Source organism: Micropterus salmoides, unplaced genomic scaffold (assembly GCF_014851395.1).
Source record: "Micropterus salmoides isolate LMB-PRFRI ecotype aquatic unplaced genomic scaffold, ASM1485139v1 Ms_hic_scaffold_16, whole genome shotgun sequence".
In the NCBI taxonomy this organism is placed as follows: Eukaryota; Metazoa; Chordata; class Actinopteri; order Centrarchiformes; family Centrarchidae; genus Micropterus; species Micropterus salmoides.
Genome location: NW_024040707.1, coordinates 37,813 through 62,613, shown reverse-complemented (window position 1 = coordinate 62,613; position 24,801 = coordinate 37,813). Strand labels below are relative to the sequence as shown.

Genomic DNA, 24,801 nt, shown 5'->3' with positions numbered 1-24,801 from the left:
CGTGTCCGTCCATCGACTCTGTGTGCAGTTGTTGCGCACTGAGTGCATCTCACTGCCTGAACACACAGTAAGACACTGTTGTCCAAAAACAGATGTATTCTTTTTGGAAAATGGAAAAATTTGCAAAACTCTGACACAATGTATTATCATAGTTTTATTTCCTTTATAGTTGACTTAAAAGTCAGCAGTTCCGTGGGTACTGGACCTGGCAGCACTGTTTCGTCTTCCTTTCCTCTTCAGAAATAAAAACGCTGTCTTTTGTGTCTCTCCAGTCGTTCCAGTCTGAACGCCCAGACCGGTGACCTGAAGCTCAACTGTGGGGAACAAGATTTCTCCGCTGCCATCATCAGCATCCCCACGCCGCCCGCCAACACACCTGATGAGAGCCTCCCCCCATCGCCTGCCCCCATTCCCGGTATCCTGCGCAACACCCAGGCCACCACCTACACCCACGACACCTTCAAAATCTCCTCCTTATAACGTCTGACCGCGCCTGCAACTTCCCCCTCGACACCCGCCCCAGCAGCCACCCTCCCCGTAACCCTGAACTCCCTTTAAACCCTTGAACCTGAACCCAGGGCACTGCTAGCCGAGAATTTGGGTGACAAAGACTTCTCAGGCTCTGAGGTCCGCTGTTTCCTTTCACTTCCTCACACCATTTTGTGGATTACATGGGCTGAACCAAATGGAGACACAATGGCTTACTGTACGAAGGGGAGCAAAAAGTCTTAAGAATCAGTCCCTCATGCATTATAGACCCCCGACACGCCCTCCTGCACTGTTTTACCTTTTGGATCTCGGAGCACAAACCCTGGAGGGTTCATCCTGAACTGACGATGGAAACGATGTAAAGACAGAAATGCAGCACCCCCACCCGAAGCGTTGGTTTCGTTGGGTCCATTTGGCATCCCCACTAAACATAATGCTTCAGTGGAGGGTTACAAAATGTCTTATTTTTCAGTCTAAACCTGGCACTGAATGGTTTTATTCTGAAAAGAGATGTTGAATGAATCAGAGAGACTGCTGACCATCGGAGGATCATTTAGACTCAGCTGGTTTGTTGTCAAACTCATCTGTGATTGGAAGAAGACGTGACAGAGACAATCTGTTAACAACCAAACAACCTTCAGCAGCTTCACAAGCCATGATACAGTTTTTTGATTGTTTTGGAAGTTGTGGGAAACAGGTGACGGCTATCAGGCCCGTGGAGCTCAGACATTTATGGATTGGTTTTTGTCTTGATTCAAATGCATGCTGGTTTCTTTTCTTTGCAGCGACAGACTGGAAGTCTGACTGCAGAAAAAATGCTGCTCATTTCAGTGTCGTGTTGGACCTCTGCTGGTTGAAAGACTGTAGGTTTTAACCCCAACAATGGGTCAACATGTCTTCAAATCTTAAGGAGTTCGGGAGTATGTATGGAAGATCTCTTCCCCGGCTCTGATTCAGCAGCTGAAGCCACTTCAGGACACTTTTTAAGAAAAGGAAGGGAACCATGAGCGAGAACTTGTGAGCTTTTTTCAGAATCCAGTTGCGAAACATGTAAGAACGTGAAAATCTTAATAATGATCAAGATGCTGCTGAAACACATGAACTCATCTGGGTTTAACTGATCTATGCTGAGCCTGAGTACTGTTAATTAACTAACTACACTGAGCTGATCTTACCTTCAAGGAACTGGGACAAACCGAGCTGGACTCACCTTACCTTTCTAAACGGGACTGTGGAGAGGAAAGGGTTAAATGAGGGACTGGATTCATCAGGTCTGATGTGGACTGGTCTGGCTGTAGCTCAGAAGTGTTTGTCGGACCAGGGACGAAAGCCTTTTACTTTTCAAAATATGCAACATTACAACAAGCAGGAAAATAGCATCAACAAATGAACAGAATAATAATACCGATAATAATGTGTTATAAAACGTCAGTGATTATTGCAGGGAACATAATGTAAAGCAACTAAGAATTTAATTTGTTGTGTGATCTTTTCAATGAGAGCGAGAACACAAGTACATCAGATGAAAATGGGAAAAGGGAATGCAACGCCAAAAGCTTTTCAGCTTTAAAGTCACGTTTGTCCCCATGACGTGCAAAAAATGCTAAGAGAGACCGACTCATGCAATAAAATCAAAATGATCATATTTAATGTTATGCACACAAATTATGTTAAAAGCCATTACTTTCATGTTAGTGTTTGCACAAAATGGCCGTCACTTGTTAAAACGTTTCCAACAAAGTAGAACTAGCACAAACTGTTTCAAATTTAAACGCAGACCACATCGCCTAAGTTGACTTTGTTCCTGCTGCTTATCATAGGATATCATAAAAAGAAAAGCAGGAAGTGCTGCTCTTCTCTCAGGCTCCACCCACACTCCTACGTCTTTGTTTAAACCTCAGACCTTCTGCTGCGTTTCCTCGCATCCAGACTGAAACGTTGAAGTGTGAAAACGCTGCTCAGCCCGTTCTGGTTTTAAACTCGGGGGCGGCGTGTTCGTGCCGACGGGTGGAAACGATGACGCTCACGTTTGGCTTCCTGATTGGTTCTGATCAGTCAGTCGGAGCAGAAACACGATGCTGCTGACAGAGTTTTATTCTTAGTATTCTGTACTGTGTAAATTACTCTTCTACACTTGTCCTCTGCGTGTCTCCGTATTTACTTTGCGTCGACTCCCAGCCTGTTTCCCGCCGCCACCGTCTCTCTGTCCTCCCGTCTTCCTCTCGGTAACAGTTCCACCTCGCCGTCGCTCCGTGCAGAGGAATCTCTGCTGTGGTTCTTCTCCATCGCTGCTCTTCCTTCGTCTCCAGTAGAACTTTCTTCTTCAGCTGCAGAGCAGACAATCTGCTTCCTGATTACACCGGCACGCACACGCTCAGTGTACGTGAACGGTCACGTGATGTTTACGTGTTCACGTGTCGTTTAAATAAAAACAGAGATCTGATACGCAGCTAACACCCTGGTGAGCACGGAGGTCGTAGTGGTGTGGATGTAGCCTCAGTCTACTTCTGAGATGTGAATCTCAACAGGGGACAATGCATTTCTGTTCCACCATCACCCACACGTGACTTTAGCTGCAAGTAGTTTGGCGAAGCGTTTCCCTGACCAATCAGAAGTGAGTGTGAGTGACTGACACACAGACGGGAGACAAGACGTACATACTGTAACATATTTTGTATCATAGACTTTCACTGCATCTTCCAGTCGAACCCTCAAACCAGAAAAAGACAAAAAAGATAGAGATGAAAGTGGTGGGGCGTTCCTCCGTGCATGAGCCTCGTGCAGTAGAAGTAGCACTACTGATCATAGGAACTTATCGTCATATCAGAGAAAAAAGCTAGAAACAAACACAACACAAAGGGGGAAATCTCATCTCATCATCTTTTTGCATGACAACTCTTCCTTTCTTCTCTCCCGCCCGTCATCGGTTAGTTTTCCTCATCCTCCCCTGACCCAAACTTTTCAAGCCGAGTGTTTGCACCACGAGAAGCGTACGTTAGAATACCCAGAAGAATATATCAAAGTAAAATCATTCAGGCATGTTCCTCGCCAGAATGCAAAGTGTATGTGTGTGTTTGTATGAATGTGTGTTTGTATGATGAGCTGTCACAAATATGCATGGATACCGTTATAGGTATTTTATCTGTTTTCTCCTGCAGAGACGGCAGAGAGAGGAGGCTGTTCACTGGTTCTTCAACTCTTTTATTTTCCACAGTACGTCCACTAATACTTCATGTGCTCCCAGCCGGCCCCTACACCCCGTCTACAGCATTTAACAGTAAAATAACTGAAACAGCTTAGTGTCTAAATGAACCTTATGCGTCATGGCTGTCCTTCACTAAGTACATGTTACCTGTCTGTTGGACAGAATCATTCTAACTCTAACTTTTCTCATAGTCTGAGTGATGTTACGTCAGATGAAGCTCCAGAAGAAGCTAGTAAGTGGGATTATTACCGTAATGGGCTGATACGGTAATTACAAATGCCTTGTGACTGTAATTTTGACAGGAAGTTCCTTATTTCTGTAACAAACAGTCCCTGACTTTAGTTCAGTTTTGTGTTAAAAAACTCTCACTCTTGTGGTTTTTATTCGGTCTTTTCTGGGTCATGAAGCTTCTTTGTAAGTTTTGTTTATATTAAACTGATGAACTGTACAGGGAATGAAGCTGAAAGCAGGTTTGACTTTAGTTACTCTTGTAATTTATTTGGGTTTGAATGTTTTTGTGACGCTAAATGTTGAGGCTTGTGGGTAACGGCTGGGAGCTTTGCTGCACTTTACTGTTTCTACTGCGGGACGCCTTCATGGGTCGGACCTGATCTTGCTGTCTCTCTCATCTTTGTTTCTTCAACTGCGATAAACAGGAAACCTCTGAAGCAAGTCTGAATCCGACTGCAGCAAATGATCATTTCCCCTTTGTATTGTATAATGTTCCTTTGACTTAATAAGTGAATAGTTTTATGAACTGTCAGAGATAATATCTTATTCCAATCACAAGTTGCTGACGGACAAAATTGTGTCTTTTTATTTGTAAATTTGCTAAAAGTAAGCTGATTGTAGCATTTTGAAGCCATGAAGTCAGTATTTATTCTAATGGATTTGTTTGATTGATCTTTAATTTCTTTAATCAGTGACTTATCATTTCAGTTTTGGGGGATGAAGCTGTTTTAATTTCATATTGTGATTTTTGTGCAGGTGTGAAAATGCTACACATGATACTGATGCTAAGATTAGCGTCGATCCTTACAGCCATGGTTTAAATGTTGTTTGGCAAACGGCTCAAAGGTTCATGAAAATGGCAGATGTTGTGTGTCACGGCCTCGGTGGGAGAGTTAAAGAGGATCCTAACACTAAGTCCACCTTGTGAAGGGAACGTCTTGGATGACGTTCCGCTGGTTGTGGTCCGTTGGATCAGCAGTTCCTCCTGCCTTTGTTGTACCTGTGGCCCCTGAAAACGAAGCTGTCTGCTTGTGACCAAAGAGTTTTATTTACAACAGAAAAAGCTAATTCTAGAACATATTCTTAGGACCCCTTTCAGGCTGGGACCCTCTGCTCTAAACCACAACAATGTCCAGGTGCTGCACAGAGTCTCTGGAGGAGCTCGAACCAGATCCATAACTGAACGCTTTGTGTGAAGGAGGGGATTTCGTGTTAAGTTGCTCTTAAACTCTCCACCTGTTTGTATTCATTTAAATTTGTAATTGTGTTTTTCATCTGAAGCGGTGTTTGTGAAATGTGACGAAGTCTTACTGAAGGGGGGGAAGTACGACAGCAGCCCTTCAGATGCTGCAGAGTTAAACATCTTTTCATCCAGTGAACTGAGTCTCAGAGAGCGGAGTGAATGAAGGCAGGAGAAAAGAGCATTAAAGCACAGAGGTGTATATTCCATTCCACTAATAAAGAACAGAAACCAGAACCTGTTGTGCTGTGTTTCCTCTGTGCATCCATCTTGGCTGGTCTTTGCTCCGGTCTCAGGATTTACTGTTGGATTTATATGCACTCTATTTGGATCCATTTTACTCCTTAGGACAGAGAAACAGGTGCAGTAGCAACCTCTACTGTCCAGAATCTGCATTACAAGTCAGTCCAGTACTGATGAGAATCGGGACCCGTTTGGTGTGGAAGAACTTGACCGGCACCTTAGTGTGAGCTAGAACAGAAACTGCGAGCCGGGCCCTCTCAGTCCAACTCCAGAGTGTTTAGGGAACTCGCAGAACTTGTTTTATTTAAATAGTGAGCAGCGTTATCCAGATGTTTTCTCCAGTATTTCTCTCAGTGTCCTGGAGTCATTTGCCTCTTTGGATTATGGCCGCCTCAAATTAATTCACACACATAATAAAGTTAAACTTTCTGTTCAAAGATTAAAAATATTTTTCAACTGCACGAGTTTTTACTATACTCCCCCAGACCAGCGGCTGGATCGTGGTCTCCTGTGTATGTTTAGTCATGCAGACATGGTGTCTGTTTTTTAATGACTTGACTGTGAGGAAACCTGAACCGCAGTTTAACAGGTGGTCTGAACCAGGTAAATTCATGATGCAGCAACTTCTTCTTAGCTCTACAGACGATGGTGTCGGTTGGTTCGCCAACTTGGTCCAGACTGATTGGATGAATTTCCAAGACATTTGGTCCAGACCTGAATGTTTTCCAGAAAATGTCCTAAAGACTGTGTGCAGCTTGAACAAATGCTCTCGGCATCAGTCGGTCGGCCTCCCACTGCTGCAGACTGAAACATCCATCCGGTGTGAAATATGTCAACAAACAGGGCGGCTAGCTAAGAACCTGAGGTGCCGACCACAGACAGGGTGGCCGTGTAGCCTTTTGTAGCCTTTTGCTTTTGGTCAGGGGTGTGGTTTGAGCAGGAGGAGATAAATCAGGCACCTGTGAGCTCGGGGAAGGGAAGACAAACATTTCATGCATGGAGGAGAACAGACGAGTGAGAAGTTTAGAGGAAAGAGGAAGTTTGCTGAATTAACCCAGGTTTGAGGCCTCCTGGCCTTGGAGTGAAACTGAATCGCATATAGAAGAGTTGGAGAAGCAGTGGAACCAAGAACTGTCCAGACTTTGTGAACTTAAATGAGCAACAAAGGACTGTGGGAAACTGTGCTGTACCCTGGAGCAGGTGTGGACCACCATGTTAACGCGCCCTTCAACCTGCTCGGCTGCAGCTTGGAGCTTCCTCGTCCTGGTGGACCAGCAAAGCTAAGTCTTCCTTCTTGCAACTCTCCAGGCTGCTCCTTCTTCCCCCCATTGGACTGGACCACAGGCAGGACCACCTTCTGCCCCCCATTGGACTGGACCACATCCACACACATCTGAACACACTCACCCCCCTGCCCCCCCTTCTGTTTCTTTATCATTTGAATTGTGGGCATTTAATTTATATTTTGAAAGGTTCTTACCTTACAGTCAGCTTTATTTGGAGTGACTGAATTAGTGTTTGGTGGTTTTCTTTTATTGGTGTATGTTTGTGGCGAAGGCGGCTCGTGATCGGAGTATCGAACATCCCACTAACTGATATTTTGATAATCCTTCGTTACATCGGTACCGGTCTCAGGGGCCTCATCCCATCGCCTCTCTGTTGCTTTGTTGTCGGGTGGAAGTTCGGCCCTTCACTTTCCTCTCAGGATGATCTGGGGAAACTCTCCACCAGGTCAGGAGCGTCAGACTTCATCCAGCCAGAGGGAACGATCACGGACTGTTCGCAGCGGGCCGGTCGCTTCGCGATCTCCCTGATCCGCCCCACTCCGTCTCCGGTACGCGCTGTGAACGGTTCGTGATGGGTCCGTCTGGCTGGATAAATATTACGCATGATCCATGCAGTCCTGCAGCTGGGGGCTCCCCGCAGCGCCACGCAACTTTTCAAACTTCTTCCCTCTCACGGAGAAAAGGTCAGGTTGCAAACAGCTGTTGTGTGAAGCGTAATTGTAGATAATAATATTAACAAGTGTATTTTTATTATTATAATAATTAGACAAACATGCCTGATACTTTCACAGCCAGGTCTACATGCTTGCAGCTATTAATGATTCAGCAGTAAGAATCATAAAACTTTATTCTATATGAAGGTAAAACTCAAAGTGCTCTGCAGTATATAAAGTGATTAAAAGCAGCTGCAGCTTTTAAAATGCACATCGAGGATGGAGGAGGCTTGCTGGAGGAGCTATAAACGAGAATACATCGGTGTATCCTTTGCGGAAGTCTTTTCAGCCGCTGCGATGCTTACAAGAGGCGTGACGAGCAGCTGGACCGACCCACGGCCGGAGCAGGACGCTGCAGTGTTCCTGTTGTATTCAGAAGTTGTATCAGTTCAGCCTATTAAAAAGAATCAAATGCGCGATGGAACTTTCTGCCCTTTATCGTTTGTGTAGCGCCTCATAAAGCGCTGTTCTAACCGCGTTCCTTAATTTAATTTCACTTTATCACTGATGTTGTTATAGTTGAATATGATGCAGGGTTGTAGTAAACAGCGGCTGGATGAAGCGTCTCTCCAGTAACACTGTGCGCATTTACGCACGAGCCACAGCAACATAAATTATTAATAATAAATCTCCCGACACGCCGACAGGATCGGTCAGGATCTGGTGTTAATTCATGTTCTGTGTTATTCTTCACATCCAAAAGGTCTCCCACAGAGTCCAGATTCATCCAGTGAAAGTGTTTGGAGTAAAGCAGCCGTCCTCCTGATCAACCTGAGCTCCTGATTTATGCCTATAGGCCTATATAAGTTCCGTTAATGTCCGAGCCCAGGGGCGGACTGGGACAAAAATTCAGCCCTGGCACTGTAGCCACGTACGCCAGCCCACCATACCACGCATCCCCACCAACACACATTCACTACTTAGGCTACATTTGTGTACATTTGTGTCCACCTGTAAACGTGCAGGTGGGTCCAGAGTATAACTGGATCAAAGCGGCCTGCGGACAGACATGTCCTGGTTTCTCTGTAGTGTAGTGATTAAGTGTACTTCTCAGTTTATTCTCTTTTCAAAATAATTGTATCTCAGTTATTTGCTCAACCCCTCAGCCTGTTTTTATTTTCCATTTAACTCTTTTAACCCTGACTGGACACTGCACTGTAACTTTTATTATATTTTAATGTGTATTTTCTCAATTTCCCTATGTTATATATTTCCCTGTTGCTTTTATGTTTTATGTAAAGCACTTTGATGGTGAGATAATATAAGCAGTAGGCCGACTGTACGTAACAGCAAGGGCGTCGCTTTGTGTTGAAAAGAGGTGGTGACATAAGGTCTGAGACTGCGGGTGTGATGCAAGACTTTGGTCATGAGAATAAGACGAGAAGATATTTTAACACTATTTTGAAGAAATATTTGATGATAAATGTATGAGTGGGGGGTCTGGGGCTCCCCCCCCCCCCCCCCCCATCAGATTTTGAGCATTAAACTCTTAATTTCCTGCATTCTGGAGACATTTTCTGCACCAATTTATGGAGTAAATGTCTTTATTTATATGAATGGCAGCACAAAATTCAGCAGGTGACAATTCAAATATAACTATAAAATGGAATATAATGCACTAATCAGCAGCTTTTTTTGTTTGTTTTTTTGTTGCTTAAGTAACTTTCTTGCTCAATGCACATTTATTTCTTCTGGATTCAAATTGCATTGCATGTTTTCTTATTGTGCAAGTAAACCTTTCTCAAAGAATTTTCATTCAGCCTACAAGAAGACCGGGGGTCTCTTTCTGTACCGATTCAAGCAAGATAAATGTTTTCTCCCACACTGCGCTCAACATTGGAATGCACATGGATAAAAACATTACTACTAGCCTAGTACTTCTGCTCTCTTTGCCTTCACTTCTAATATTTCCACACAAGCACGGAACAGACACCTCTGCTGCAACCTCAGCGGCTCGCCCTGCCTCTTTCCTTTTCTCTCTCCCTGTATTTGTCGCCCTGTTGACTTGCTTCATCAGTAGTGGGCTGTTTTATGAAGTGGCCGAAATGACACAGCACTCGCGATTTTCACCCGCGGGTGCTCGGAGGCGGCCCGTTAATGAGGAAGCCAATAGAAACCGAAACCAACTTTGTACCCAAAGTGTTCACTGTTGCTTTACCTGCCCCGTGCTTGTGAAATATCGCCAATTCAGCTGCAATAATCGTGACAAAACAGCTGCTGAAGTCAAATTATCAGGCTGTAATATGAACCAGAGCGTTCAGACCTGATCTGGTTCATGTTTTAATAATAGTGCCCATGTAGTCTGCACCTTATTGCAACAGCAGAGTCCTGTGATGACAGCTGGAACTGGGACTACATGCGATAAATAAACTTCATCAGGCTGAAATCATCTCCTGTTTACAGACTAAACCGTGGTAGGCCTGGTGATGATCAGGCTGCTGTAATCTGACTGTTGTCAATAGATCATTTTAATGGAACCTCCAGATATTTCTGGATAGTGAAGAAATGATCTGCAGCCTTTAGAGCAGACAGCTGCTCTGACAGAGGTCACAGCTCAGACAGCCGACAGATGATGCAGCTGTGCAACAGGTCACATTTAATTAACAAATGACGACTCCGAGGAAAGGACACCTCATTTCATTAAATGCGTGTTTCCTCGACTCCTCTCCTCGCGTCTCCTCCTCGACTCCTCGAGCTCGCATCTCGGGTGGGCGGGACTAAAATGCGCCTCGAGGAGTCGAGGAGGTGGAAATTTGGGAAGTGAGAAAGGCCCTCTCAGTCTCGTCGCCTTTTCTCTCTGTCAGGCTCCAGAACCGGTCTGAACACGTTGAATCCGGCTCTGACCGCGACAACAGTCCCGAGCTCAGATTGACAAACGAACTTCAGAGGCGCTTTCCCGCTCCGCTTGTTGTTGCCCTCTCCATGTCACCGCAGCGCGAGACTGACCGCGAGTAACGGAGGCGGAACCCGAGGACGGAATAAAGAGAAGAAGAAGAGGCAACATGGATCCACTGGACTCGGGGGAGAAGTCCGCTCAGGAACAGGTGAGTCCATACCTGGAATATTACCTCACAGTGACGTCAGAGCCGGAGCTTTTTTTTTTTCTTGCTGTCCCAAACGACCTAAGGTGTCGGGACAGCATGTCTCAGGTATATTGGGACAGTGTTATTTATCACTAATGTGGATTCATAAAAGCAGATACACAGAGGGACCACTCACGTATGTGAACACAGAACCACAGAGATGGAACCCACAGGCCACTTTTAAGTAGACAGAGTAAAGTGCTATTGCTAATGACGCTAATCCCCCCCACAGTCTGTAGAAAACCATATCATTTGGTCAAAGTAGCCTATTCCAACAATCTTCTGACAATGGTAACCAATGAAGCAAATGTGTACTTTGTTTAATGTGGTAGCTCTGAAGCGCGTGCTGCTACTCACTTTGTTTGATCTGTGGATTTATTAAGAATAGAATGGCACCAAGAAACAAATGAATAAAATAAACATGTTCGACAACATGTTGGACTGATTTTAACATCTTAAGCAATAGTCCAGCCTGTTGACATTTGCTGATGTAACAATGAATTAAGCTATCACAACAAAAGATAGGCTAGTAAATAATATCACATAACTTTAGACATAGATTTATTTTATTTTTATTTTAGTTATGGTTAAGAAATAGGTTTAAAATACAGTTTGAGAAATATCAGTAGGGTTAATGGCTAGGTTATACACTAATAAAACTGCGTCCCAAATGACCAAACGTGTTCCTGAAAATGAGTTTTGTGTCAACTAAATCAAAATGGTACCAGTGGAACCAAGCTTTGTCAAAATAATGTAGACACTTAATTTATTCACATAAAGAAAGCAGACATCTTGAGAAATATAGAAATGTATCATATGTTGGGTTACTTTTTAAAATTTCTGACAAGAACGAGATCACAAGATAGAATTACAAAAACTGTCCCAATATACCTGAATTCACTCTAGTTAATAAACAGGGAGGGGCTGGGCGCCGGGCAGGAAACGCTTCCAATGATCAGAATCATTTTTCAGGAGCTTTGAAATCTTTCAGTTTTCTGTTATAAACTGAAAAACAGGACTTGTAAATACTTCCAGACTTCTGAAATACCAAACAGCTAATTGAGGAAACAAAACATGAAGGGCTGACTGACTGACTGACTGATGGATCAGTAGCTTCACCCTAAATCTACTGAAGTGTCAGAACAGGAAGTTAAAGGTGCAGTACCACACCGATCCTCTTCAATTAATTCAGTTCCCACACTTTTCATACAGAGCCAGTCTACACTGTCTCCGCTGGTCGGACCTTAGATTAATGTTAGATAGAGAGATATATTATACTGAGGTTTTGTAGTAATCTGCTTTAGAAATTCTTATAAATCTTAATACTTCCTGTTTTCACCAAACGTTTCCAGATATGAAGGTGATATCAGTTTCATATAGACAAGTCTAGCACGAGCTTAGCTTAGCACAAAGAATGGAAGTGGGGGGAAACTGCTAGCCGAGCTCCATCAGCAGAGGAACCTCCCAGCAGGGACGTAGCACCAGATCCTGGGGCCTGCAGGGGACATTAGCAGTCTCTGAGGGCCCCCTTCCTGTCCTGGTCCCATCTTTAAAAATAGTTTTTAAATGAATGGAGCTAACAGCTGTGCACATGGATCTGTGGTGGTGCATCCATCACGTACCACCGTGCCTCCTTTTTCAGGTCAAACTGCTGCAAACGCTTGTAGTCCTCGGTATCATGAGGGCCTTCATAATAAGGGACCCTCATGATGAAGGCCCTGCTACTGCTCCACTCTGTGTCTGAAACATCAATGTGTTTCCTGGTGTTAAAGTTGACAGATAAGATGTGATATCCCACTGTAGCTCTGATGCTGATAATAATTGATGTTCTCGTTGCCAATGCAAACATACGTCAGCAACAGTCCCCACATTCAGGCTAAACTGCTGATGTTTAGCCTGAATTTGTCAGCTGTGCTCCCCTTTCTTTTGAAAGACATTAGTTAGCAGCTGATTTCCTTCACTTTCTTTTCTTTTTGGGTAACTTGATTTCCCGCCATGGGGACAGACATGAATGTCACATGTTGCTGCTTCAGGACCAGCGGCCATTTGGCCCAATTAGAGATGAATCCTAGTTCTGAGCCTCCACTATTTTTTCATTTCTTGGGGGGGGGGGGGGGGGGGGGGGGGTCAGTCTCTCAACAGTTTTATTCAGCCGGTTCTAATTTAGTTATGTCTTAGAAAAAACAAAAAAACTAACTTTTTGTTCCCTCCCCCCATTAGGGTGCTGGGTAATCAGCCCCCCCCTCAGAGCCCCCCGGCTCCCAGCCTGTTGTTAGCTCGACTTTTTGCTGTTTGTTGAACAGGTGTAGAAATGAAAGGTTGGAGCGTTTGAGGTGGAGCTCCACGGAGCGAAACAGGGTGTGGACCGACCTTTGACACATTGTTGTGTCAGCAGGATAAAACACGCTGACTAGTTGACACACTATCAACTGTAGAGACATTCCTGTTACACCCTTCACTCTGACACACCTGAACAGGTTCACGCAGATTAATGAGCCAATCAGACGAAGTCTTTTGTCACAGTAACACCGAGAGATATGGATCGGTTTCTGAAGATCTGGAGTCTCTGAAGTGAAACCAGAGTTTCTCTTCTGGGCCCAGCTGTTCAGAAGTAATCTGATCGAATCTTGAAAATGGCTTTTTCAAAGGAATAAAAGGATTCAGAAATCGGATTAAATCACTTAATCCAGTGGTAGTTTGAAGTGGATCAAACCTTCAGTATGTGTTGTCCAGATCGGTCAAACATTGTAGTCATGTTCTTAGTATATTTACAGTTATTAATAATTTGCACTTTGTTTAAACGTTTCACTGATAAAGTAGACATTACCTATGAAGTCTTTCAGTGCAGTAAAGTAAAAGACAAAAGAATCCCCCAAACAGCTGTCGCTATCAAATTAAAATAATGTTTTTCATTGTAACAGTCACTCTGCAGTAATTATGACACGATCATCAGAGGTGAACCGGTCAGTCAGAAGGAGTTTCTAATAACTGGATCAGGTCTGGCCAGTCCCTCATTCTGAGATCCACCTCCTAGAAGCTAAAAGCTGCTCTCTACAAATAATGAACAAATTAAGAACTCTGAAGCAGTACTCTGAGTATTAGTGAATAATGTGTATATATATTTGTTTTATATATTCATTGTGATCAGATGGAAAAAGGAAGGAAGTGTTTGTGTTTTGTTGTTATGTTTTCTGTCCCTTCAAATAAAAGTGACCTGAAGCTGGTTGTTCTACCTGTAGTTCTTCATAGAGCTAACCGCCTCCACTGGGATCTGTAGTTCCATTTAGAGCGCTGGTAATCTGTGTTTGGTAATTTTGAACCCCCACCCGTCTCCCTGTCTACAGGATCTTGAAGGCGACACGGAGCTTCCGTTCCTGCAGCCAGAGTCCCAGGATCAGGAGAAGGCTCCCGGCAGCAGGACCACCCTGTGGATTGGAGTCGGTCTGCTGCTGTCTTCTGCTGCCGTGGCTCTGCTGACCGGGATGCTGGTCTGGCACTTCCACTGTGAGTCTAACAACCTTTATTTCAGTCCTGTCAGACACATGAGACACATGGGTGGTGATGGCACAATGGATAAGATGCCTGCCTTTGGTGTGAGAGACCCGGCTTCAATCCCCCACTGTGACCCGTCCACCATTGTGTCCTTGAGCAAGACATTTAACTCCTAGTTGCTCCAGAGGCATATGTAGCAATTGTAAGTCGCTTTGTCAAGTGTCAGCTAAATGAATTAATGTAATGATGATCTAAAGTTAAGCACTTTATATCTTTATTCCACTGTTGTACAATCGGAGTCCACAACATTCAGTACTTAAGTCTGGAATCTATGTCTTGCTGCAGAACCAGTTGCCCTACGGGGACAAATAAATATAAAGTAAACACCAGAGACAGTAGAGTCTGGCTGACTGAGTCAGATTGAGAGTGAACCTGTTATCTGTGTGAATATCCAAACATTAGACTGATAAAAAAAGCTTCTACAGCTGATTCATGGTCAGTTTCAGCTGTGTGGACTGTTTACATGAGACACGAAGAAACAAGCCATGTTTCCATCTAACTGTCATGCAAATGTTAAGCAGATTTTTGAAAAGTCGCAAAAAAGAAGAAAAAAAAAGTAGATGTGAAATGTGTGTGTTTACATCCAATAAACCAGGCTACAGGAAGCGTAGTTACGTTAGTAGTTGACGTTACACATGGCTGCAATAAACAAGAAGTATGGGTTCCAAACCAGAAACTAGTGGCATGAACCCGAGGGCCACTGGCCTTAGAAAAATGGAGAGAGAAGTCCTCAGAAATGTGTTTCAAGCAGGCAAGTTGCGACTAGCCATGTCTCTGTTATGGGAATAACAGGTGTTGTGCTGAATTCTGCATACCTGCATTTCCTGCAGCCGGTAACGCTCTTTTGTGCAGAGAAAAGAGGTGGATGCAAATCTGGGCAGGCAGCCTTCATCAGCTGTTCTGCTGAATTATGCATTCACTTCTTAAAGGTCCTTCCTTTGCTCTGCACGCTGATCAAACGGGGTGATCACCGCATATTGTTGCTGAATCTCACTGAATGCTATGTCAGAAACTATCAGCACACTGATGTTTTGGACTCTGTTGTGGACTGGAAATGAAATAATCAATATGAGGGGAGAAGGCCAGAGTTACACTACATCTGATGAGTTTTTGTATCACAAATGTTCAAGTAGAGAAGTGAAATAGTTCAGCGACACTTGTTCGACTTGATCTGCTGAAGCAGGAAGTGGAAACATGTTTAGAGTCAGTTCATCTCTACATTTCTACCAGTGATCAACAAATAATCCAACCTTTGTGGTTTTTGGTTCAAAGTGTGTAAAAATACTGTCAAATACATTTACGCTCCTCCAGTGAACGCCGCCTGGCTCTGCCATCCCTTCACGCAAAGCGATCTCAGTCCTTGTTCTCATCTGTGACACCACGATGGTGCCATCAGAGCAGCGGCGTCCCTCTCTGACTTCAAGAAGCTCCTGAACACTCTGCAGAGAACACTTCCTCTGATAACACCTCTGACTTCTAACATGCACTTCTGTAACTGTAAACTGTAAAAACACCATTACATTGAAACAAGAAATTCACAGGAGGGAAAGTCCTGTTCTAATCCATATTATCTTCATCTAATGTCATCTCTCGTTATACACCTGGATAGAAACCCTGGTTCATCTGCTCCGCTCTCTGACCCTCTTCCTCTCCCTGGCCCACCCATTCTTCTCCATTTTTTGGACATTATTTTTTCTTTCTCTCCTCCTCTGTGTTGTTCTGTATCCACACTGGATAAACTCAACTCCAGAAAGTCCTCTTTTTGCTGCATTGTGTATGTAATTGAAAGAACTTCAACACCTGATCTATTTTACCCAAATTACAATAAATCAGCTATTTCTCAAAGGTTCAATGATATGTTTAGTGGGGTGGTGATGGAGCAGTGGATAATACATATGCCTTTGGTGTGAGAGACTTGGTTCAATTCCCCACTGTGTCCCTGAGCAAGACTCTTAAGCCCTCTTTTCTCCAGAGGTGTGCAACCTCTGATGTATAGCAGCTGTAAGCTGCTTTGGATAAAAGCGTTAAATGAATAAATTAAATATTATTCAGAAATGCTTATCAGCTTTTTCAATGCAGATTCTGAGCCACTATTGTAGCAGAAATAGATGCATTATACATTATTTAAGGTTTTAAAAATTACGTTTGCATTTCTGACGTGTGCAAGCATTTGTAAATAACTCAACGAGTTTTGGTATTGGGTAAGTTTGTATGTAAAGCACAGCTTAGCATTTTAGAAATAAGTTAATTGACTGCATATTCTGTGGGAACAACATGAATTGTGTTAATGGTCTGGTATTAACACACCAGTGTTGGTCTAATTGTGTTTAGAGTTTTAAAAATGTGAACAAAATGATGTTAGCAGTTGGAAAAAACTGTAATACTCGGTCATTATCTTAACTTCTGGACTATAATAACTGATTAGTGCCTACGATGGACTGGCGACCTGTCCAGGGTGTACCCCGCCCGATGTCAGCTGGGATTGGCTCCAGCCCCCCGCGACCCTGAACGCAGGATAAGCGGTTGAGGATGGTTGACAATTTACCCTCTTTTCCCTGCATTAAATTTCTTTAAGAAGAAGACTGAACAGTTTAACAGGTTTAAAAGTTAAACTTTTTCTACTGAGAAACACACGAGGGAAACGGGACTGTGTGAAACCTCCAGGGACTCTTTATTTAGGACTACGCTGATCCTGTCAGTCTCTGTTGTCTATGATCCTGTTTCTGATCCTGTCTCTGTTGACCCCCCCTCAGTACGGCAGGATGTCCGAGAGAGCAGGGTTTATGTCGGCTCGATGGAAATTGATAACCAGAATTTCAAGTCAGCGTATGAAGATCCAGAGAGTCCAGAGTTTACAAACTTGGCCTCTCTGGTCAGCCAGCAGGTGAGAATTCACATGGCCCCAAAGCATTATGGGAGTTCTGCTGCTCTGTGGCGTCCTTTGTTCTCTCTTGATCATATATTTTATCTTTCAGCTGAAACTGATTTACTCCAAAAACTCTGTGCTGGCCAAATACTATAAAGGCTCCACAGTCCAGGCCTTCAGGTACGCAGAAACTTTAAATGTAGTGTTCTATATTATACACCGTCACTGTTTTTTTTCAGTTAGTGTTATATATTATACACCGTCACTGTTTTTTTTCAGTTAGTGTTATATATTATACACCGTCACTGTTTTTTTTCAGTTAGTGTTATATATTATACACCGTCTCTGTGTTGTTTAGAATTAGTGTTATATATTATACACCGTCACTGTGTTGTTTTGAATTAGTGTTATATATTATAAACCGTCACTGTGTTGTTTAGAATTAGTGTTATATATAAACCGTCACTGTGTTGTTTAGAATTAGTGTTATATATCATAAACCGTCACTGTGTTGTTTAGAATTAGTGTTATATATTATACACCGTCACTGTGTTGTTTAGAATTAGTGTTATATTATAAACCGTCACTGTGTTGTTTAGAATTAGTGTTATATATTATACACCGTCACTGTGTTGTTTAGAATTAGTGTTATATATTATAAACCGTCTCTGTGTTGTTTAGAATTAGTGTTATATATTATACACCGTCACTGTGTTGTTTAGAATTAGTGTTATATATTATACACCGTCACTGTGTTGTTTAGAATTAGTGTTATATATTATAAACCGTCTCTGTGTTGTTTAGAATTAGTGTTATATATTATACACCGTCTCTGTGTTGTTTAGAATTAGTGTTATATATTATACACCGTCACTGTGTTGTTTTGAATTAGTGTTATATATTATAAACCGTCTCTGTGTTGTTTTGAATTAGTGTTATATATTATAAACCGTCTCTGTGTTGTTTAGAATTAGTGTTATATATTATAAACCGTCTCTGTGTTGTTTTGAATATATTATAAACCGTCTCTGTGTTGTTTTGAATTAGTGTTATATATTATAAACCGTCACTGTGTTGTTTAGAATTAGTGTTATATATTATACACCGTCTCTGTGTTGTTTAGAATTAGTGTTATATATTATACACCGTCACTGTGTTGTTTAGAATTAGTGTTATATATTATACACCGTCACTGTGTTGTTTAGAATTAGTGTTATATATTATACACCGTCACTGTGTTGTTTAGAATTAGTGTTATATATTATAAACCGTCTCTGTGTTGTTTAGAATTAGTGTTATATATTATACACCGTCACTGTGTTGTTTAGAATTAGTGTTTATATTATACACCGTCACTGTGTTGTTTAGAATTAGTGTTATATTATAAACCGTCACTGTGTTGTTTAGAATTAGTGTTATATATTATAAACCGTCTCTGTGTTGTTTTGAATTAGTGTTATATATTATAAACCGTCACTGTGTTGTTTAGAATTAGTGTTATATATTATACACCGTCTCTGTGTTGTTTAGAATTAGTGTATATATTATACACCGTCACTGTGTTGTTTAGAATTAGTGTTATATATTATACACCGTCACTGTGTTGTTTAGAATTAGTGTTATATATTATACACCGTCACTGTGTTGTTTAGAATTAGTGTTATATATTATACACCGTCTCTGTGTTGTTTAGAATTAGTGTTATATATTATACACCGTCACTGTGTTGTTTAGAATTAGTGTTATATTATACACCGTCACTGTGTTGTTTAGAATTAGTGTTATATATTATACACCGTCTCTGTGTTGTTTAGAATTAGTGTTATATATTATACACCGTTACTGTGTTGTTTAGAATTAGTGTTATATATTATACACCGTCTCTGTGTTGTTTTGAATTAGTGTTATATATTATACACCGTCACTGTGTTGTTTAGAATTAGTGTTATATTATACACCGTCACTGTGTTGTTTAGAATTAGTGTTATATATTATACACCGTCTCTGTGTTGTTTAGAATTAGTGTTATATATTATACACCGTCTCTGTGTTGTTTAGAATTAGTGTTATTATTATAAACCGTCACTGTGTTGTTTAGAATTAGTGTTATATATTATACACCGTCTCTGTGTTGTTTAGAATTAGTGTTATATATTATAAACCGTCTCTGTGTTGTTTTGAATTAGTGTTATATATTATAAACCGTCTCTGTGTTGTTTTGAATTAGTGTTATATATTATAAACCGTCTCTGTGTTGTTTAGAATTAGTGTTATATATTATAAACCGTCTCTGTGTTGTTTTGAATTAGTGTTATATATTATAAACCGTCACTGTGTTGTTTAGAATTAGTGTTATATATTATAAACCGTCTCTGTGTTGTTTTGAATTAGTGTTATATATTATAAACCGTCACTGTGTTGTTTAGAATTAGTGTTATATATTATACACCGTCTCTGTGTTGTTTAGAATTAGTGTTATATATTATACACCGTCACTGTGTTGTTTAGAATTAGTGTATATATTATACACCGTCACTGTGTTGTTTAGAATTAGTGTTATATATTATACACCGTCACTGTGTTGTTTAGAATTAGTGTTATATATTATAAACCGTCTCTGTGTTGTTTAGAATTAGTGTTATATATTATACACCGTCACTGTGTTGTTTAGAATTAGTGTTATATATTATACACCGTCACTGTGTTGTTTAGAATTAGTGTTATATATTATACACCGTCTCTGTGTTGTTTAGAATTAGTGTTATATATTATACACCGTCACTGTGTTGTTTAGAATTAGTGTTATATATTATAAACCGTCTCTGTGTTGTTTAGAATTAGTGTTATATATTATAAACCGTCTCTGTGTGGTTTTGAATTAGTGTTATATATTATAAACCGTCACTGTGTTGTTTAGAATTAGTGTTATATATTATAAACCGTCTCTGTGTTGTTTTGAATTAGTGTTATATATTATACACCGTCTCTGTGTTGTTTAGAATTAGTGTTATATATTATACACCGTCACTGGGTTGTTTAGAATTAGTGTTATATATTATACACCGTCACTGTGTTGTTTAGAATTAGTGTTATATATTATACACCGTCACTGTGTTGTTTAGAATTAGTGTTATATATTATAAACCGTCTCTGTGTTGTTTAGAATTAGTGTTATATATACACCGTCACTGTGTTGTTTAGAATTAGTGTTATATATTATACACCGTCACTGTGTTGTTTAGAATTAGTGTTTATATTATACACCGTCTCTGTGTTGTTTAGAATTAGTGTTATATATTATACACCGTTACTGTGTTGTTTAGAATTAGTGTTATATATTATAAACCGTCTCTGTGTTGTTTTGAATTAGTGTTATATATTATACACTGTCACTGTGTTGTTTAGAATTAGTGTTATATTATACACCGTCACTGTGTTGTTTAGAATTAGTGTTATATATTATACACCGTCTCTGTGTTGTTTAGAATTAGTGTTATATATTATACACCGTCTCTGTGTTGTTTAGAATTAGTGTTATATATTATAAACCGTCACTGTGTTGTTTAGAATTAGTGTTATATTATACACCGTCTCTGTGTTGTTTAGAATTAGTGTTATATATTATAAACCGTCACTGTGTTGTTTAGAATTAGTGTTATATATTATAAACCGTCTCTGTGTTGTTTTGAATTAGTGTTATATATTATAAACCGTCTCTGTGTTGTTTTGAATTAGTGTTCCATCAGATCCATCTCGCTGTCAAAGAAATCTCAACAAATCACAGAAGTTATATATTATCTATAAATGTGTTCAAACTTTCCTTTTGAAAGTGTTTCGTAGCAGTCAACCTTGGTCTTGTTTGTTCCCTTAGTGAAGGAGACGCCGGAGGAGACAGCGTCGTGGTGTATTACCAGTCGGATTTTGAGGTCCACCCCTCCCAGCAGGCGGTGCTGGACGAAGCCATCGAGTCTCTGGATTCTCCTGCAGAAAGTCAGCAGAGCCGACATGGACGGATCCTGCTGAAACCTGTCAATGCTCTGAACGTCAACGGGGTCATCTCACGAGGTTTGACTGCTCAGTGACTCCCCATCCACCACAGGACTGATGTTTGAAGGAGAAAACACAGTAGTTCTGTCTGAGTTGTACTTACCACAGCTATTCTTTAGCTAAACTGCTTAGTTTGTCGAGTTTAAATAAAGATTTGTTGATCTGTTCACAGCTGTAGACCCACGCATGACCAGGACCACTTTACTTGGTAAGAGCTGTTTATTCCAATCAATCAAAGTTAACCATAAGGGTAGAACAGGAAGGTTGTTCCGGAGTGGCACAATGCATGTGTATTTATTTGGAGTATCCTGACTTTTAATATCAGAGGAAGTCCTTTCAAGATTTCTTTGAGATGACTCAGGGGTTTTACACAAAATGTGTGAATTTCTATTAAACCAGTTGGAAAGTCATTGGAACTTTATGTTCTACTTCTGACCAGACTAATTTTTAATCATAAATTTAGAGAATTCTATTTTGAATATTTAGTAAATATAGATTAATTAATTTTAGTGTGCCAAAGTGAGTTTTATTAGTGATCCTGCTCTGTGAGCAGGTATTGGCTTTGTAGCGCAGTTCATATTGTAGTGCCAGCCAGGAAAACATATTTATATTTGAATCATGTTTTATAGAGAAAAAGTCTTTCAACATCCACGTCAGTAAAGCAGGAGGAGTCATGTCTCCGGGGTTCCCAGACTCTTTATACCCACCAAACATCCACCTGCAGTGGACACTGAGGGCCGACCCGGGCCACCGAGTCCAACTGGACTTCCACACCTTGATCCTGGAGGACGACTGTCAGAAAGACTTCATAAAGATCTATGACTCCCTGGCTCCGATAGAGAACCGAGTCCTGACAGAGTGAGATGCAAACTAAACCGTTACCAGAGTTTAAAGCTGAACTGAGTTCCAGTTGGTGCTGAAAGTGAAGTCAATCTGTGTCAATCCTTTAGGTAGGAACAGACAGTCCAAAGTGTTTGAAGAGCCAGATCTTAATTCAATTCAATTCAATTTTATTTATGTTGCGCCAAATCACAACAACAGTTATCTCACAGCGCTTTTCATAAAAGAGCAGGTCTAGACCGTACTCTGTGATGTTATTTACAGAAGCCCAACAGTTCCCACCAAGAGCAGCACTAGGAGACAGAGGCAAGGAAAAACTTCCTTTAAGAGGCAGAAACCTCGAGCAGAACCATGGCTCAGGGTGGGCGACCATCTGCCTCGACCGGTTGGGGTGAAGGAGAGAGAGAGAGAGAGAGAGAGAAAGAGAGAGAGAGAGAGGGGAGGGAGGCAGCCTACACAATATCCACACAGAGGTACAGACAGTAAAGGTGATGTTGCTATAGACTAAATGAAAAATGGTACAGATATTTATAATAGTGTTAATGGTAACAATCGCAATGTTAATGATTATAATAATAATAATAATAACAATAGGACTAGCAACAATAGTCGTTGCAGCAGAGGGTGTCGAGCAGGAACACGGGGGCAGCAGGTGACCCGCAACCACAGATCCAGACTCCACAGCTCCAGAGCCAGAAACACCTGCAGGAAGTGACAGGAGGAGAGAGGAGAGAGACGAGAAAGCACAAGACTACCAGAAAGGGGAGAAGTTGTGTTAGTAACATGCAATAATGGGATGAGGTTGCATACAGAGGGAGAGAAAGTAGAGGAGAGAGGAGCTCAGTGCATCATGGGAAATCCCCCGGCAGTCTAGGCCTATAGCATAATAACTAAGGGATGGTTCAGGACTCACCTGAGCCAGCCCTAACTATAAGCTTTATCAAAGAGGAAAGTCTTAAGCCTACTCTTAAATGTGGAGATGGTGTCTGCCTCCTGAACCCAAACTGGAACCTGGTTCCACAGGAGAGGAGCTTGATAGCTGAACGCTCTGGCTCCTAGTCTACTTTTGGAGACTCTAGGAACCACAAGTAACCCTGCATTCTGGGAGCGCAGTGCTCTGGTGGGGTAGTAAGGTACTATGAGCTCTTTAAGATAAGATGGTGCCTGACCATTAAGAGCTTTGTAGGTAAGAAGAATGATTTTAAATTCTATTCTGGATTTTACTGGAAGCCAATGCAAAGAAGCTAAAACAGGAGAAATGTGATCTCTTTTCCTGGTTCCTGTCAGAACACGTGCTGCAGCATTCTGGATCAGCTGAAGAGTCTTAATGGACTTTTTCGAGCAGCCTGATAATAAGGAATTGCAGTAATCCAGCCTAGAAGTAACAAATGCATGGACTAGTTTTTCTGCAGCATTTTTAGACAGGATGTTCCTGATTTTTGCAATATTACGTAGGTGAAAAAAGGCGGTCCTTGAAATTTGCTTAATGTGAGACTTAAACAACATGTCCTGATCAAAGATAACTCCAAGATTCCTCACAGTGGTGCTGGAGGCCAGGGCGATGCCATCAAGGGAAACTATATCTTTATAGTTTTCTAGAAACCGGGTACTAACGGTTTCTGTGGTCCCCCTTCAGGCAGTGTGGATACCCTCGTGACTCGCTGTCCTTCGTGTCCTCTGGAAATGTCATGTTGCTGATTCTGGTCACCAGTGAGGAGAAGAACTTCCCCGGCTTCATGGCCAACTACTCCCAGATCCCTCAGACTGCACAAAGTACGACAGGAAGTCACGTGTCCCGGTGCTGGTGGGGTGATCGGTCTAATATGATCTAATCTATAATCTGATCCAAATCTTGTTTCAAGACATTTGCTGCTTTTCTCTTTTGTGACAGTCAATATCTTCAGGTTTTAGACAAAACAAATCATTTGAAGTAGTCGCTTTGGGTTTTATTCATTTTTATGTACATTTTACAGACCAAATGATGAATCAACTAATCAAAAACCTGCAGATTAATCAATGAAAATAAAAGTGAAAATACTAAATTATTTCTATTGTTTCAGAAATTTTCCAGGCAAATATATAGTTTCTTGAAATGGGGGATGATAACGCAGATCAGTTCAGTAGAATCAACAAAAACTCTCTTGGTGATTTCAGGATCTTGAAATCATTCGATGTTGATTTGAAACACTTGCAAATGTGTTCACTGTTTTGATAAAACACATGAAAGTAAGAATTTTTAAATGGTGACATGTTAAGATTTTGCAGGCTTTTTCTTAACCTTTGTTTCTTCTGAGGTTAATTCTCCGTCTTCACGCTCACAGTTTCACCTCTCTGATATCAGTCAGGAAGTTGATTGTACTGACGCCTCTGTGGTGAGAACATCTCCTAAATGTCTAACAAATGTCTAACATGTGAACGGTCTGTCTTGTTGTTCAGAGTGTGGAGGTACGCTGACCGGAGACAAAGGCTTCTTCTCCTCACCTTTCTTCCCTTCCAACTATCCTCCACAAACCACATGCGTCTGGAACATCGAGGTAAGTCTGGCTGTTGTCGTTTCACTGGCTTCAGGCTGCAGCACTGAGAGGTTATCACGGTATGATAACTGTCTGAAAATGTCAGTTTCATGGTATGTAGTAGTAGTAGTAGTAGTAGTAGTAGTAGTAGTAGTAGTAGTAGTTCCTACAACCCTTAAAGGAACGGAAAACTTCCTGACAGACATAAACTTTGATAGCAACTTTAAAATATTTTCTTTTTAATAACACTAATATTGTAGAATTATATTAGAATTGTAGAATATCACAGCAATGCTGCTGTACACCTGCTCAGCACAGTCAGAGACTAGCTGGTGAAGAAAGTGGAACATCTAGCAGCTAGATGTTCCACTTTCTAGAGTGGAATACCTCGGAAGCTATACTGATATATTATTAAGCTATAAGCTAATTATATATCAGTCTTGTGTCAACAGATTGTTCTGCTGCCCCCAGGTGGGGCCAAAATACAAACTAC

At 41.3% G+C, this 24,801-nt stretch overlaps 2 protein-coding genes across 3 annotated transcripts in view; both read left to right on the top strand.

Annotated features, from left to right (window-relative positions):
• The window catches only part of kcnd1 (potassium voltage-gated channel, Shal-related subfamily, member 1), a 63,495-nt gene extending 58,101 nt beyond the window's left edge, over positions 1 to 5,394 (top strand). The window contains exon 9 of the mRNA XM_038723778.1: positions 273 to 5,394. Coding sequence (XP_038579706.1) covers positions 273 to 480 — 208 coding nt within the window. The 3' untranslated portion in view covers positions 481 to 5,394. The remainder of the gene's footprint in view (positions 1 to 272) is intronic.
• Positions 5,395 to 10,128: 4,734 nt separating this feature from the next.
• The window catches only part of LOC119906001 (suppressor of tumorigenicity 14 protein homolog), a 31,429-nt gene continuing 16,756 nt past the window's right edge, over positions 10,129 to 24,801 (top strand). Inside the window, exons 1-9 of one of the 2 annotated variants that reach the window (XM_038723460.1) lie at positions 10,129 to 10,451; positions 13,835 to 13,994; positions 16,796 to 16,926; positions 17,018 to 17,088; positions 20,780 to 20,973; positions 21,128 to 21,163; positions 21,585 to 21,813; positions 23,432 to 23,604; positions 24,232 to 24,329. In XM_038723460.1, coding sequence (XP_038579388.1) covers positions 10,410 to 10,451; positions 13,835 to 13,994; positions 16,796 to 16,926; positions 17,018 to 17,088; positions 20,780 to 20,973; positions 21,128 to 21,163; positions 21,585 to 21,813; positions 23,432 to 23,604; positions 24,232 to 24,329 — 1,134 coding nt within the window. In that variant the 5' untranslated portion in view covers positions 10,129 to 10,409. The remainder of the gene's footprint in view (positions 10,452 to 13,834; positions 13,995 to 16,795; positions 16,927 to 17,017; positions 17,089 to 20,779; positions 20,974 to 21,127; positions 21,164 to 21,584; positions 21,814 to 23,431; positions 23,605 to 24,231; positions 24,330 to 24,801) is intronic. The other variant, XM_038723461.1, reaches the window with a different exon arrangement.